Genomic DNA, 16,051 nt, shown 5'->3' with positions numbered 1-16,051 from the left:
AGTGCACTGGAGGCTCTCAGAGTCTGACAATCAGGCTACTCCTATATAGCAATGCTGGAGTACTTTGAACTTTTCAAGGCTTGAAAAAAAAAAGCTCAAAAGCACCAGGAGAAATCTGCTGAGTGCCCAAAGGTGCCTTGGCTCAATGGTGTGGTGTGCTTGATCGGTTGCCTCTGCTACATACAGTTGGCAGGTTCAAGTCCCATGTCATCAAGGTGCTGGAGGACCATCGGGAGGTGCTCTCTCCCCCTGTTTCCTGAGAAGTAACAGTTGGGGCTTATGTCTGAAAGAACCCTGTCCACCTAACATTTTACAGATAAGAAGAAAATAGCAAGGCATTTTGGCCCATCATCTGACAGAATAGTCTGTGTATTTGCATATTGATTATAATTGTCGACAATGGCATACTATGTCATAGTATGACATTTTTCTTGATTTTCGACGATTAAAACAAATTACTATAGTGTGTAGTTTTTTCATAATTTTCATTTTTTTTAATTGTTGCAAAAACTATGAATTATAGTGCATGGTTTTTGTGACGATTTCAAGAAACAAATGTGAAAATTATGAAAAAACTACATACTATATAGTTCATGGTTTTGGCCCATCATCTGACAGAATAGTCAGATGGCCCTGATTGGTGCCCCAAAACCTGGTGGGAAAGTCCCTCTTTTATGTCTGGCTTCCAGGCCAGTTGGAAAAGGGCACACTGAGAAGTGGTAGGAGTATGTAAAATTAGAAATTTTCATGGTAAAAGTTTAGCTGGACAGGGTTCTTTCAGACATAAGGCCCAACTGTTACTTCTCAGGAAACAGGGGGAGAGACCTTGATGACATGGGACTTGAACCTGCCAACTGTCTGTAGCAGAGGCAACTGATCAAGCACACCACACCATTGAGCCAAGGCACCTTTGGGCACTCAGCAGATTTCTCCTTTTGAGTTTTTTTTTTTCAAGCCTTGAAAATTTGAAATTACTGCAACATTGAGCTGTAGGAGGAATGGGACTTGAACATGGAATGTCTGTAATGAAAGCCTGATCATCAGACCCACTGCACCATCAGTCAGACACTCTCAGCCAAAGTCCCCTGGTAATTTTGAAGTGATCTTTTGTTTGTTAGCCTTCAGTTTAGTAAAATTAAAATAACACACCTCTGACCACCGTCCACCGGTGGTACGCGTACCACAGGTTGAGAATCACTAAACTTGACCGAGATCCCTCCCCTTTGTACCACGTGGTCTTCATTCATTGGCTAAATCGATAAAGACACGGATTTGGGACCACTCGCCAAAACAGGTTCTTGTAGTGTCTCTTAATATTTAAGCTGGCCAACCTTCTTCAACCCTCTTATAAAACCGCTTCTATCGTTGTATTTCTTTATTATCAGTACGAGACAAATACACCGGTTTTGATAACTCGCCAAATATACATCGGAAAGAACCACCTAGACCTAGTAGACCGGTATTATCTAAAAGGCTAGTTTGCTATCTCGAGTGTTTTCAAAGCTCTTATAATAAAAATGAACGGCCAGCTGAACGGTTTCCATAACTCTGATGAAGACTGTTTTCTCTTCACGTCTGAGTCCGTCGGAGAGGGACATCCAGGTGAGTTGGAGTGAGGAGAGAACGAACATAATATAGCGGCTATGTTGGGCTTTTCTCAGCAGCAAGGTCATGTGGCATCATGTTGTTTATAATAGCCTGTGTTGTGCTGCTGCAGTGCATCATGCCTTCAGTCCTATTCAAACATCTCAACAATATCATTACACAAGCTTGTACAGGTTTTAACAGCTTTTTTAAAAAATATATTTTTTTGTATGGAAATGTTATCCTACAAGCCCAAATATTGGGTTACAAGTGGTTACACCAGTCTCTGCACAAAGATGTGTAATACATACTCTTAGACAAAGACAGTTATCTAATTGTATTTGTAAACATTACAAAACGGCTATCGACATTCTTTAGCAGTTATATGTCTACAGGGCAGTGACTCACAATAGTACCCAGTGATAATTGATTCGTGCAAATCATGCTATTTGCATTCAAAGGTCTTCATTCAGGCTAACTAACAGCACCACGTTCCTTCAGACTCGGCCACGCGTGGCGCTTGACTGTCAATTTACAGTATAATAGAATGCAATGGAGCGCCTTAGGACTGTGTCTTCATTGCGCCGAAAACAGCTAACCTACAAGCCCACAACGGGTCGCGGGCGTAACGTGCCGTGAGCTTGTAAATCTGCTACTTTCGGCGCGCGGCACCGTCGTACGACGACGCACCACTGTTGTTATTATTATAGCAATGTCAATTCATTTAGTTGCATTCTTATATATAATGGTGTATATTAAATGACCGCATAATTTGGTGGTGTAACGGAAGCTTGCAGGAGGCCACCGTTTTGAAAAGGCGAGGCAAGAAAATAAAACAAAGTAAGACTTCCAGGTCGCCTCTTAAAAAAATAAAATGTTTAATTGATTGATTGATTGAAAATTTTATTAACAGTTTGCAGAATTACAGTACATTTCAAGCACAAACTCAATACAAAGGCTGTTAACTGTGAGTGGACGACCCAATTAAGCATTACACTTGTTTACAACAGGGTCCACCATGTTCAATTCATCAAAACATTTAGAGACGTACAAATAGACACTTCTATATAGACAAAGAACAGTACAGGAATTCACCATAATGGAGGTAAAAAGGGAAAAGAAACATATACAGTGAGGGGAAAAAGGGGGGGGCGGTGGGGGGATTCAGATTTTTACGGGGGCCAGTTTCGAATTGCAGCCATCCGTAGGTGCCCTTTGAGAGCGGTTTTGAAGGAGTCAAGGGATTCGCATGTCTTAATGACTGTTGGTAGGGCGTTCCACATTTTGGTGGCATAGGAGCGAAAAGAATTTAGTCCCTTGTTTGTGCCGAATCTGGGTTGAACATGATTCGTTGCACTCCCTCTGGTGTTGTGGGTGTGGACTTCGTTAACATTAAGGAAGTATCTACACAGGTACATGGGTATCTTGGTGGAGTATCGAATCTTGTGGACCAGACCCATTGCAAGATGCTGTACTCTGTCGCCGACCCTAAGCCATGCCAGTCTGTCAAAGTGGGCAGGGGTGAGGTGGGTTCGGGGGGTGAGGCCAAGTAGGAGCCTGACCAGTTTGTTTTGGGAGGTCTGGAGCCTAGTTTTAAGGGCCTTTGAGGTGCTGTGGTACCAGGAGGTGCATGCATAGTCAAAGAAGCCTTGTACAAGGGCTCCTGTTAAGGTCTTCAAGGTGTTTTTGTCGACTAATAACTTTCTATTAGAAATTAAACATGTATTTCAACATTATTAGTATGCTGTATAGACGGATATTTGAAGTGTAATGGCATTTTAATTATTATTTGTGTTGTGTATCAGTAGCTTTCCCGTCCACTGTCTGGAAGACAATTAAATGCTCTGCTGATCCTTCACTGCTGCCTGCAACCACATCACTGTTATACTTGTCACAGTAATCTGTATATTATCTGGAAGCTTACAGCTATACATTGACCAGGGATTTGTTACAAAACTTGCAACAGCAAGCAAAACATTCCTGTAGTGGTCATGGTCCATGGAAAAGATCATGAAGTTTGATAATTCTGCGTTGCATTCCTTAAGATACCGTAGGCGTAGATAGTTTAACAATAGTTTTGTAAAATGACTGAAATATGTAGCCTTTCAATAATTAATTGTTTAAATTTAGGCTTGGCTGCAGGACGGTGTAGTGACAGTCTGAAGCAATAAACCAGTCTCAAAGTTCTTAATAACATGGCTGTAAATGGAAAATACGCAAAAAAAAGAATGGGTAGGTTGTGCAACAGTCCCCTTGCTGGTGCTGGACAATAGATAACAGTGTAAAGAAAAAGAAGAAGAAAAAAAAGTTAGAACTAGGGATGTCCAGATACACTTTTTTCGCTTCCGATCTGATCCCGATACCTCAATTTCTGTGTTAGCCGATACCAAATACCGATACCAGTGTCGTGATCTCATGTTGTGTTTATAGCTATATCTCGTGTTGTGTTTATAGCGGACTCATCACTCAAATGTGCACTTGCAGTTTGGCCAACTCCAAAGCAAACTACACATGTCCCAACATTTTATTTACCTGCCATAGTATCAACCCCTCGGATGTGTGGTTAGACTGGCATATATACCGATATGATCCGATATGACAAATAAGGGCCAATCCGATACTTTTCACGATACCGTCCGATACAGTATCGGGACATCTCTAGTTAGAACGTGCACTTTGCTCACTGAACTAGACTTAATGACAATGTTAGAGCCTTCTCATAATAGTTAGACCAAGAAGAACCTTCTGAAACTTCTGCCTATGTTAGAAATAAATGATCTGGTAGGCCAAATGTATATAAAAAGATGTTGCAACCTGATGGTAGTACAATGAGGCTTTCAGTATTGCTCATCATCTAGTGTAGGGGGTATTTATTTCCAATGGAGATTATAGGCTTACCACAAGATTCCTAATTCTAGGTACATCAGGGGGGGTGTTATATTCACATGCGTATGCTGTGCTGCTGTGTATGCTGTGCTGCATACATAACGTATGTTAAATTGGTGTTCTCACTCAGCTCAGGGGTTGACATTCAGTCACCAAGGTCTCAAAGGTACTTGCAAGACACGGGTCATGTTCTACTTGCCCTTGAACCTTCTTTTCCTTTCCTTCACAGATAAGATTTGTGACCAAATAAGTGATGCTGTGCTTGATGCGCACCTCAAACAGGACCCTGATGCCAAAGTGGCATGTGGTAAGGATGTGGATTTATAAGCAGAGTTTACTTTTTAACCACATAAGATACAATGGTATTTTTTGTTCTTTTTTTCTGTAAAAAAAAAACCCAGAGAAGATTATCCTGTTGAAATGTTGGTTTGTGACTGTATTTTAAATAAATTCATATTGCATTGTGGCTACAGCCAGTGTAGCACTGTAGCTGTCCTTCTTTATCAACTTTCATAAATAACCACACTTCAAATATAGGGCTTATGCTCGCAGTTTTTGATCAACATCGTTCACCATGAAAAAAAATACATACATAACATATTTAGTGTACCGTGATTATAAAACGGCAGCTTTTGCAGATATGTGACTGTAGATTAATGAGAGGAGGAGCTGCTTTTATTAATGGAGATTTGCACATATTTAGTCTAAAGGGGAAGAAATAAGACTCATTAAGCAGCACCGAAACATGGATTAAATAGCATGGAACACATATTATGCAGCTAAACTTAAGGACCTTTCAAACGGGCAGCGTTGAACGCAGCCGCGACAACGCAAGCGTAAAAAAAAAAGCTAAACCGAATCCAGGTCTGGTGAGTCGCGGGCGTGTGCACGCGCGCAACAAATTCACGGGACCGCGCTCACGTAAATACGCTTGCAAAAACGCAGGTCTCATTGAAAATGAACTATAGGCGTGTTTTATCGCTCCCTGTTTGCAAGGCCCTTTATAAAGAACAGGAATGGGATGGGGTTTCACAACAGTTAAAGAGTCAGTTTTGTTCCGCTAATGCCAGGGAAGCCTGAAATTGATTCAATGTTATGATGGGTATTGGGTAGGAGGAGGGGGGGGAACTGTACCGTTTCCCCACTGTATTTTGCTAATGTGAATAATTTAATGAGTGCTTTAATGATAGCTTTGATATATTCACTAACACCACTGATCACTTATACTAATTGTACTGTCAGAGGCATATGTAGGAGCCAGTCTAGCTAGAATTAAACCAACTAAAGCACCTGTACCTAATGGATTAAGCGATAGGCTGTTTTAAATCGTGTAGGTTGCAGCTTACTGTAGCAGTCTTTACCAAATTGTTCCAGCTTTTATTGAATGAATGAACATTCTGTATCCAAAACCTGGAAACCCTCCAATCACATTCCTGTACCGAAACCCTGAGTTCAAGGATTTGGGGGGCCGGGAAGGGACGTGCAATGTACCTTGCAGATCAAATTCATTTGCACAATAAAGATTCTTATCCCACATTTGTTTTTAGCACTCTATCAACAATTTAAAGATTTATCAGTCGTTTTAACCTACAATACGTAAAGTTCAATCTCCACTCCACCTGTCTTACCTATAAAATATATTTCTTTACAGTGTGTTTATACACACACACACACACACACACACACACGTTTTCCTAATAGTCACCTTCCTCTCCTCAGAGACTGTAGCTAAGACGGGGATGATCCTGCTGGCAGGAGAGATCACCTCCCGGGCTAACGTTGACTACCAGAAGATCGTTAGGGAGACGATCAGGCACATTGGCTACGATGACTCTTCCAAAGGTACTATATTATGGGTTCTTGGCTGCTTGGCAATGTGGCTAATGCAATGGCAAAAGCACATTCATGCAATTAACAGTGGGGAAACATTTAGCTGAAAATTGATCTCTCATCCTACAGGCTTTGATTATAAGACCTGTAATGTGCTGGTGGCTTTAGAGCAGCAGTCCCCTGATATTGCTCAGGGCGTCCACCTGGATCGCAAGGAGGAGGACGTGGGGGCTGGTGACCAGGTTTGAGGGGCCTTAGTTGGGCCTTATTTGCACGTTTTTGTGACAGTAAGAAAATGGGCTGTAATTTTTTTTTTTTTGCTGGACCATAAGAGGCCAGCCTATTGTAGTCAACATTTCCTTATGCTTTCTCTCTACCCATCCTTCAATTCAGCTGTCTAGTTAATTCCACAGACACAGAACCAGGAAAATCCTAACTTTGGCGTTGATGACAGAAAAGCATATACATTCACAAATTTCACATTGAATTGTTTTTAAGTGACTCAACTCCCAAGGTTACCAGTCCTGCTGCCATAAAAGAACGGGAATTAGATCCCAAATAAGAAGAAAGTTGGTTGGTTAGCAGACTTCAGACAATGCAACAATAATATTCAGCATGACACAAAAGGATAGTCACAACCTTATCCTTAATTTAAATTAAGCTGAAAATAGCAGATCTATAGTGTTGCTCCGGGGAGCATCACTGTCGTACAAAGTATGAATCAGCCTTCACAGTCCTTCCTATGGCTCATTAGCCCATTGGGCTGTGTATCTTGCACAGTTGCTCTCCGAAAAACACACACACACTGTCTGCATGCTCACAACACCCCAACCCATGTACTGTACATATAATCAGGGATGAAAACAACTCTTCTGTGAATGATTTGTAAATCGCCAAGATCCAAAGACCTTTTCTTTTTTTTTTCAGAGGGCATGTGAGGGTGATGGGTGACAAATGATAACTAGAACGCAAGCACTACATGTTTATGATAAAAATGTCATAGCAACGTTGAGTGGGAGCCCCTTTTGTCTCATTTACGCAGCTGCTATTTACACACCCCTCTCTCCTTGTACACGCATTTTGTGTGGATGGCAAAATCACCCAAGAAAGTTTGCTTTTTTCCACAATATTTCCCAGTTCCAAAAGAGAGGCATATAGGTATTGCCCACAAATGTTGCAATTCACAATACAGTGAATACACGCATGTCACATAGCTGGTGATAAAGGAGGTAGAACACTGAAGTAATGTTACTGTAAATGAGAATATGTTTTAGCTTGTAGATGTGCTTTTTTCCAAGGAATTTACAAAAAACCTTATATCTCAATTCTTATAGTATCTAGGGTCTGGCTTAATTAGTCTGAATACAGTTTGTGACTCATCGTATTGCATATCTGTGAAAGGGTCTGATGTTTGGCTATGCAACTGATGAGACTGAGGAGTGCATGCCTCTTACCATCGTCCTGGCTCATAATCTGAATGCCAAGATGGCGGAACTACGGCGTAATGGAACACTGCCATGGCTCCGACCAGACTCCAAAACTCAGGTATTGTTTACTCGGAACTCTAAACACTCGCTTCTGCTAAATATTGTACATAAACATGGATCATTTAGCCATTAAAATGTTTCGTTTTTAGAGGTTATGGTTGTATATTGGATTTTTTGTTTACATTTTGTCACTACGGAACTATAACTGCATTGAGTTGATGTTAGCTTGAAAATGTAGTTAATAAATTCATCTTTTCATCGATGGGAAACTTTGCACCCACGCTCTCTGTAGGCCAAGGACAATCTCGTCCGAATTGTTCAAATCAGCCAGTTATAGTGCCACCATGAGACGTATGTTACGAAACATTTCTTTTTTTACTACTGCATATTTTGTCCAAACCTCGCGCAAATCGGTATACATTATCTCTGTAGGCATTTGATCAAGCTTTATCTGTCACATTTCTCATATTCCATTCCCACTGGCTATGACTGGCTTCTACAGTTTTCCCGATTGCTGGGAAACTTTGCACACACAACCTCCATCCTAATTCTTTCAAATCTCCTCATGGTGGTGCTAAAACAGCCCACTTTTTGGCCTATAACTCTTGAACCGTAGTTAAATTCCAAGTGGCTATGAACAAAGTTTGCAGGCATCCCGGCCTGACGGGAGCTGTGCTCAGAAGATCACACTTTTCTATAGTTGTGTAAATCATTTTTGCCATCTGCCCAACTTCACTACATTCCGTGAAATGTATTTAGTTCATAAACCCACATCACTTGCTCTGTTGTCTCTCAGGTGACCGTTCAGTACAAACAGGACCGTGGTGCCATGGTGCCAATGCGGGTGCACACCGTCGTGGTGTCTGTGCAGCATGACGAGATTATAGTCCTGGATGACATGCGCGAATCCCTGAAGGAGCAAGTGGTGAAGGCTGTGGTTCCCAGTGTGTACCTTGATGAACACACCATTTACCACCTGCAACCGAGTGGCCGTTTTGTCATTGGAGGCCCACAGGTTAGAACTGGGCCAGTTATGTATATGTCGACTACATAAGGGCAAGAAGGTCCATGGTTTCTTCTCACTCTTCATTGTCCCTGCGCGGGAAGGGACATTAAAGCCAATCATCTTATATTAGGCTCGTGGTCTTCAGGCAGAGGCTTTGGGCCACTCTGCTACATAAAGACATAACATCTGATCTTATCACAGTAATTTAAGTCTCATTGCCCAAAGCTATCGGGTATATCAGTGTTTTGAGTTCTTGTCCTGAAGAACATTCCAGTGTGAAACGGCCTGTACGCATATTCAAATCCTCAGCTTATGGCCCCTACACACTGTAGGAGTTTTAAAGTTGTCGGCGAGTCATCAGATCGTTATATATTTCACACTACAGGAGTCTTTTAAAAACTCAGACTCATTATATCTGTGGCTTTCACACTAAACGATTGGTCGCCGACTAGGCATCACACACTGCAAGAGTTCACCAAGATGCGATCCAGACCTGATATAGGCTACATCATTTGTTTTTTTCCAATAAATTTTGACATCTCACGCACAGGACGCCTCTCTCTCTCTCTCTCTCTCTCTCCGTGCATGCCACACACAGGAATAGCCAGGCTACACAGGGCGAAATGTTTGTGATAGCTGTAGCCTACGTGGCAGGACGTTAAATCTTGATTTTCATGAAATAACTCTCCGTCTCTCCGCACGCACGCACACACACACACACACACACACACACACACACACACACACACACACACACACACACACACACACACACACACACACACACACACACACACACACACACACCCACACCGCACAAGGTCCAAAAGTTTGCTCCAATGCGGTTTTATCAACATTATTCAAGTGAAATGAGTTCACTGTCAGTGTCAGTGTCTCATTGGCTGTAATACAGGACTTCTCGGGACGCGGTCGCAACCCATTTCATACTGTACGTCGATGTCCAGTCGGCGACGGAGCCAAATATCAAACCTGCTAGATATTCAGAATCGGTCAGTAAGGCGTCGGCGAGCACTTTTATCGGCGCTGGATCTTCTCTTCTTCCTTTCACACACAGCAAGCAAAACCTCTGCGGTCAAAGCCCGATCTTGCGTCAGATCGGGAGTTTTGTCGGCGAGCGCCAAAAATGGTCCCCAACAGCATAATCGGAGCAAATATCGTGCAGTGTGTACGAGCCATTAGGATAAAACATGGTAATGATTTGTGCTCCCCCCCCCCCCCCTCCTTGCAGGGTGATGCTGGTCTGACTGGCCGTAAAATCATTGTGGATACCTATGGGGGGTGGGGGGCCCATGGGGGAGGAGCTTTCTCTGGCAAGGACTACACTAAGGTGGACCGCTCTGCTGCCTACGCTGCCCGCTGGGTGGCCAAGTCTCTGGTGAAGGCTGGGCTCTGTAAGCGCGTTCTGGTCCAGGTGAGGAGGGTCTTTGAGTAAGCCTCTTGTTTTCATCTTTGACTTTGTGATTCCGCCAGCACATGCATTTTCTTCTTGTGCTCGCGCGGCTAATTCTATCCTTTTCTTTTGTGTGTGAATAAACTCCTTTAGTTGTCCTATGCCATTGGTGTTGCCCATCCACTCTCCATCTCTGTCTTCCACTACGGGACCTCACCTTACAGTGAGAGGGAGCTGCTGGACATTGTGAATAAGAACTTTGACCTCCGCCCTGGCGTTATTGTCAGGTAACCTATCATTGTTGTTCTTTTTGCCGTAATAGTCTACTTGCCAGAATGTGAACCCGGACATGTTGAGTACACCAACGTTTTATGTTAGAAATGTTTAGTATAGGTCCCCAGCATGTAGAAACTGCCAGATGCTAACTTGCATATGTTGATTGATTTTTTTTTGGCTTAAAATGAAAAGGTTGTTTAAATCTTGTTCCAATAGTCATAATCATTTGCTGTAGGCTGTTAGTTCAGTAACAAGGGTGTGCCTGTCTCTCAAGCTCTTTAGTAAATATTTGGGATACGGATACAAATGTCATCCAATCAGGAGAGCGAACCACACAAGGATCATTTGTCAGCTTGTGTTCCAAATGTATCTGATCATTTGTTTAATCACTTCCAATTTCACTTGTTTATCCCATGTACTGTGTGACTTATCTCTCCTGATTGGATAAAATTGGTATCTCAATCAGAAAATGTTCTGTCTGCTTACTAAAGAGTTGGAAAGCTGGCGAGAACCCTCTTACTGAACAGATTAACTAGTTGGTAATCAATAGCAATGATTTATATGGGATTATAGAGATATTTATTAACCCTAATTTTAACAACAAATATATCACTTGCAGCACCTTTTAGGCCAGGCCATCCTATGCTTTTAGAAGCGGCTTGTAACATCTCGCATTTATGTTAATTCCGTCTGTGTGTCTTAGGGAACTGGATCTGAAGAAGCCCATCTACCAGCGCACAGCAGCATATGGTCACTTTGGCCGAGAGGCCTTTCCCTGGGAGATGCCCAAGAAGCTCAAATACTGAACCCAACATCCAGGTGTCTCTGTAGGTGTACTGCAGAGAAACCGGCATGCCTAGTAGGAGAGTATGTTCCTCTGTATGTTTTTCTGTATTCTCCCCCCGTGCCTCTCATATAGAGATATGTCCACACTCCTGCCCTTGCCCCACCACCAGTACTGCCCTCATCCTTTAAGAGAAAGCAACAGAATTCTATGTACTTTTATTTCCCTTGCCCATTGAACTTAATAGTCAGGGAGGGTAAATTCAGAGGATGAATTCCACATATGTGCAAATGTACTTTGAATATACAACAACTAAAGGGCACACAATTAGTATTAAGCTTATTTAGTAAGTTACATAAAGTTGTATACAAGGTAGTTTGTAGGCTTTAAATTTCCTAACATTACCAAGTTATATGGTAAACGGTATTTTCAAATGCCTGACAAGAGACATTCTGTTGCTTTCTTTTAATGGTTTGCACACTGTCTTAAATGCACTCCGCTGTCAAGTGTCACTCATTGACTTTCTTGTGTCAAAGATGCCTTGCTATCAAAGAAATGTCAAAGATGCCTTGCCATCAAAGAAATGTCAGCTCTGTCCCCACAACCCTGATCCCATCTTCACCTTTGTGGCACAAATATGGTTGAAGTTTGCTTTAAGTCACCGCTCATAATGGAATGTGAACCTAGCCTGTTTAAATATTTTGGATTTGTCTGAAAGCACGATTTAGCCATTTAATTTAACCGCTTTCAACCAGGCATCCTTATTTTGGACGTGACTATAGGCAAAATGTAAAAAAAAGAAATTCAGATATTCAAGCTCACAAGTTTGTAGATTTTCACTATTCCTCAAAGTGGTTCAGCAAACTCTTTACAAGGAAAATATAACGTCAAGTCATTTAGAAATTGTGCTATCCCTCCAGACCAAGTTTTCTGACGTGTTACAGAGAAGTCGGAAGCTGCTAATGATCTTGTTTCTGCTGGGTTGCACAATCCAATCATTCTTACCTTCTACTGGTTATTTATTTTGTTAAGATTCAGCGCGAATGTACCGGATGTACTTTAATTTGTCGTACACTTCTGACCAAGGTAAAGGCAAGGCACTTCCCCTCCTAGAACAGTGACGGTGACACTGGTATACCAACAGAGAAACTCATGCCTAATTTATACCTGGATGCACAAAGGTGTTATCCATTGAAAGTAACTGATTTCCAAACTAGCAACAGTATAAATCAGTCTCTGTCGCTCCTAGGCAGGGGCTGCCTTTACCCTATGACAATTTCACTTGAAAACACACTATGAAGGGTTTATTTTAAGTTCGGCACCCTTTTGGGACCCTATGGTAATGGGTGAGGAACGACATCTTGAGAACCTCTGAGTCCGTCAGTTTCTTCAACTTAAGACCACTTCAAGTGAAGACCACTATATTCATAATAACAAAATGTTATCTCATGATATTTTACATAAAGAGCTGATCAAGACCATACTCCCAACAATTTCCCCATGATCAATCACTTGGCGGAGGCAGCAAGGAAAATATCCAAGAACTTTCGATGTGGGTGGGCATGGCCTGGGAAAACAGTCGAATCTGCCAGTGCAAAAAAAATAAAACAATGTGTGCCCGCTGCAGATTTTGTCTGGCCACGCGAGGCTAAGGTTGGCAGCCATCTGCCTTGACCAGTTGAGTTGGGAGAGACTCGGACTCACCAATAACAACTATAAAAACAGTCTGCAGCCATAGTCTGTGTAAACCCTTGTATTGAGTTGCCAAAGTCAGTTGGAACGATTTGACTTCCGTTCTGTCCACCCTTCACTTCACTCTTCTAATCTCTTTCACAAACTGCTCACGAAGACCTTGAAAAAAAGAATGTGAAGAGTGTACAGTTTTCAAGTTTTGTTCTTCTGAACATAATCGGATATATTGAGAGCATTAAGTCTGCTTATTTATGTATTCCACTGTTCTGGGAAACACCTTGAAATGCTCTACGACCTACGTTCTAAACGGGCAATTCTGTGACTCAGCAGCTGGCGTAAGAGATGAGTTTGGGACAAAATCATTGACCTTTATTTCCATGTACCCCGGCCCTTCACTTAACCGCATTAACTGGGTGTCCTTATTTTGAGCAACATTTTCAAATGTACTGAAAAAAATCACACCTGTGTGAACATGTCGATTTGCTCAGACCCATATGACGTAAATTCTCCATTCATTGTCAATGGGAATTTAATCTGTGTAGGACAAAAATAGCCGATTTGCTAAGACACATGATGTAAATTCTCCATTCATTGTCGATGGGAATTTAATGTTTGTGTAAGATGAAAATCTACACTAATACCTGAATATAGCACCCCTCAAAAATAGTTCATCACACCGCATTGTGATGCAGTGTGAGCTTGTAGACCGGCAAGTTTAGTCATTTATTGTAGTGTAAGTTTATACACCTTGTGGTTAATCTGAATAAGAATGAATGAGTGTCGGGTGGACACATGGATGTAGCTGTACTACAATACTGCTGTAGCCAAGTATGTGTTGTATGGAATTAGGTTGCCATGGAAATGTGTGAATTCAGTATTTCAAACATTCACATCAAATAATTTTAGTTATAGCACATTGTTTTCCCTGTATGCCTTCTAAAAACATGACGTCACGTCAAGGTGGGATAATTTGCCCATTCATGTGGAATACATAATGGGTGGAGAAGTGGTCCAACTGGGTCTGTTTCAGTGGTTCTCAATGTGGAGTCCAGGGACCCTCGGGGTTCCTTGAGGGGGGACCAAATGGACCCTTAAGCTGCATTCAGACTTGGATGGTTAGAGCGGCGCGATTACATACAAAGTCAACGCAAAGACGATAGTTGCGCATACAGGAGTGGCACGACCTGGCACAACACATACGGGACGAACCGCGGCGGATATACATATTCAAGTCTGAACGCACCTTTTATAGTTCTGTAACTCAGTGTTACGGGTGAGAACAAAACACTGGTCTAATAACAGCATGGCTTCCCCAGGAATCTGAATCTCTGACATATTGGTGATGTCAGTCTTGAATTCACAAAATGTGAAAGCTGAAATGATTATAGCTCGAGGAAGCGACGTCGCTAGGTGGAGGCCATCTTACTTAGGTGCAGCTCGCTCACTCATAACATTGTGGCTATGGGGCATGTACTTTTTAAATAACCATAACTTGCTCAATTTTCACGGTTTGGTTTGGTATAAACGTCAGCCGTCTGCCGTCTGCAAAAACATTAAGCAGATAAGCATACTGAATCATAGCCACATTGATAACGTTTGTAATAAACCAACCCGTTTGTAAATCCGTCAAGATTTGAACGAGTTATGAGTATTTTTGTTTGAGCTGCCATAGAACGTACTATACCACCCCAGCAAGATGGGCGCCGGGTGAACTGGCTTTGACATATAAACGTAGACGCCCTTTCCGGCTCTGGAGCGTATGTGCTCAAGGGAGGGCAAAACTTTCCCGAGATTCCTTGCGAAGCACCGTGGAAGCATGAGCGTATCAAGATGCGCTGTGATTGGCCAGTAATCACTTGAGTGGCAGCGTGACGTAACGTGCCTTCCACACTTCCGGCGTACTTCCTACCCCAGTGTAAATTATTACACCCTTCCTTCAACACGCATCGCTCCAAAGAACTGCAGCGGCCAATGAGGCATCTATCTATCTATGCTTGGCATCACCTTGTGGTTCCTGGAGTGTTGTACAGAAACTTCAGGTCACTGCCACAAGGTGGAGCTGAAAGCAGGCCCCCAGACTAAATATGTAATGACAATCTGATCTGATGACTAGACTTCCCAAAGTGTGTGCACCCCCGCCCCCTTTCAATCCTAACCGCCCACCACCACTCAATATTTGAATCCTCCCACTTGCTCACACATGAAAGCAAAGTTTGTCTGGTGTTGTACAGAGAAACCAGCCTGTTTACATGCTCTCATGTGGGCCTTTGAGGAGAAGATGGTTTTGTTTTCTTCCATTTTTGGAAGTGCTTTTCTGTCAGGATAGTGAAGTAAAAGTGCCTTTTCCAATGTGCTGCCCTTACCCTGTCCCTTGCCTTCACATTCCCATTTCGTTGCTCTCGGGCTGAAACCTTCTATCTCCATAGTTCAACTTTTTGGTTGTTTTTTGTAAATTCATGCCCCACTTCGTCATACTACAAACTACAGTATCACACAAGTAGCAAACATCTATGGGGATCTATAAGCTCACAATGCGATGTGTTGTGATTTTTTTGCCATTTAAAAAAAGAAAAGAAAGCTGTTCAGTCTGACTTTGGGTTGTATAAATATTGAACATAATGACGACTATTAACAAGAGCTGTAATCAATCCATTGGAACACATGTTCTTTTTTTCTGAGAAGTTTTGGACATAAATGTTTTCTACCCGACAGTGACGATTTCCACATTTCTGCACCTGTTGTAATGTCTCCAGTAGCTGTGTTACTTCTGAGATGTCCACATCTCAACATGTTTTTAACTTTTTGCTGCCTGGTCAGTATTTGAATAAACATGATACACCTAAGGTTGCATATTGTCTCTTTTTCAAATCTCATCTCTGTGGCATCTCACATTATGTATGGTGTCCACCAAGATATCTGCTATCCTTCAAAAGAGTGCATTTTATTGCATAAAATTCCTAGTAGTCTCTACAGTATGAGAGCTGGGGAGTGACGCGCAGCAAAGGTTGTCGGGATCGTCTGAAGCTTGAGCTTAGTTCCAACATATAAAGGAATCGTTCTGTTTGTAATTAAAACATGATGTACCACTTGTAGCC

At 42.1% G+C, this 16,051-nt stretch overlaps 1 protein-coding gene across 2 annotated transcripts; it reads left to right on the top strand.

Annotated features, from left to right (window-relative positions):
* Positions 1-1,269: 1,269 nt before the first annotated feature.
* mat2aa (methionine adenosyltransferase 2Aa) lies at positions 1,270-15,803 on the top strand (the record flags this gene model as incomplete). 2 transcript variants are annotated; one of them, XM_079523617.1, is made up of 9 exons in its annotated part: positions 1,270-1,602; positions 4,700-4,777; positions 6,190-6,312; positions 6,430-6,542; positions 7,702-7,845; positions 8,584-8,802; positions 10,043-10,225; positions 10,358-10,491; positions 11,184-15,803. In XM_079523617.1, exons 1-9 carry the CDS (start codon positions 1,518-1,520, stop codon positions 11,284-11,286), a joined length of 1,182 nt encoding a protein of 393 aa, XP_079379743.1. In that variant the 5' UTR covers positions 1,270-1,517. The 2 variants fall into 2 exon arrangements, with proteins under 2 accessions (XP_079379743.1, XP_079379744.1); XM_079523618.1 differs by lacking the exon at positions 11,184-15,803 and having other exon boundaries at positions 10,358-10,495.
* Positions 15,804-16,051: the final 248 nt, after the last annotated feature.

Source organism: Electrona antarctica (assembly GCF_951216825.1).
Source record: "Electrona antarctica genome assembly, chromosome: 16".
NCBI lineage: Eukaryota > Metazoa > Chordata > Actinopteri > Myctophiformes > Myctophidae > Electrona > Electrona antarctica.
The sequence above is the reverse complement of the archived record's forward strand: the minus strand, read 5'-3'. Positions and strand labels throughout refer to the sequence as shown.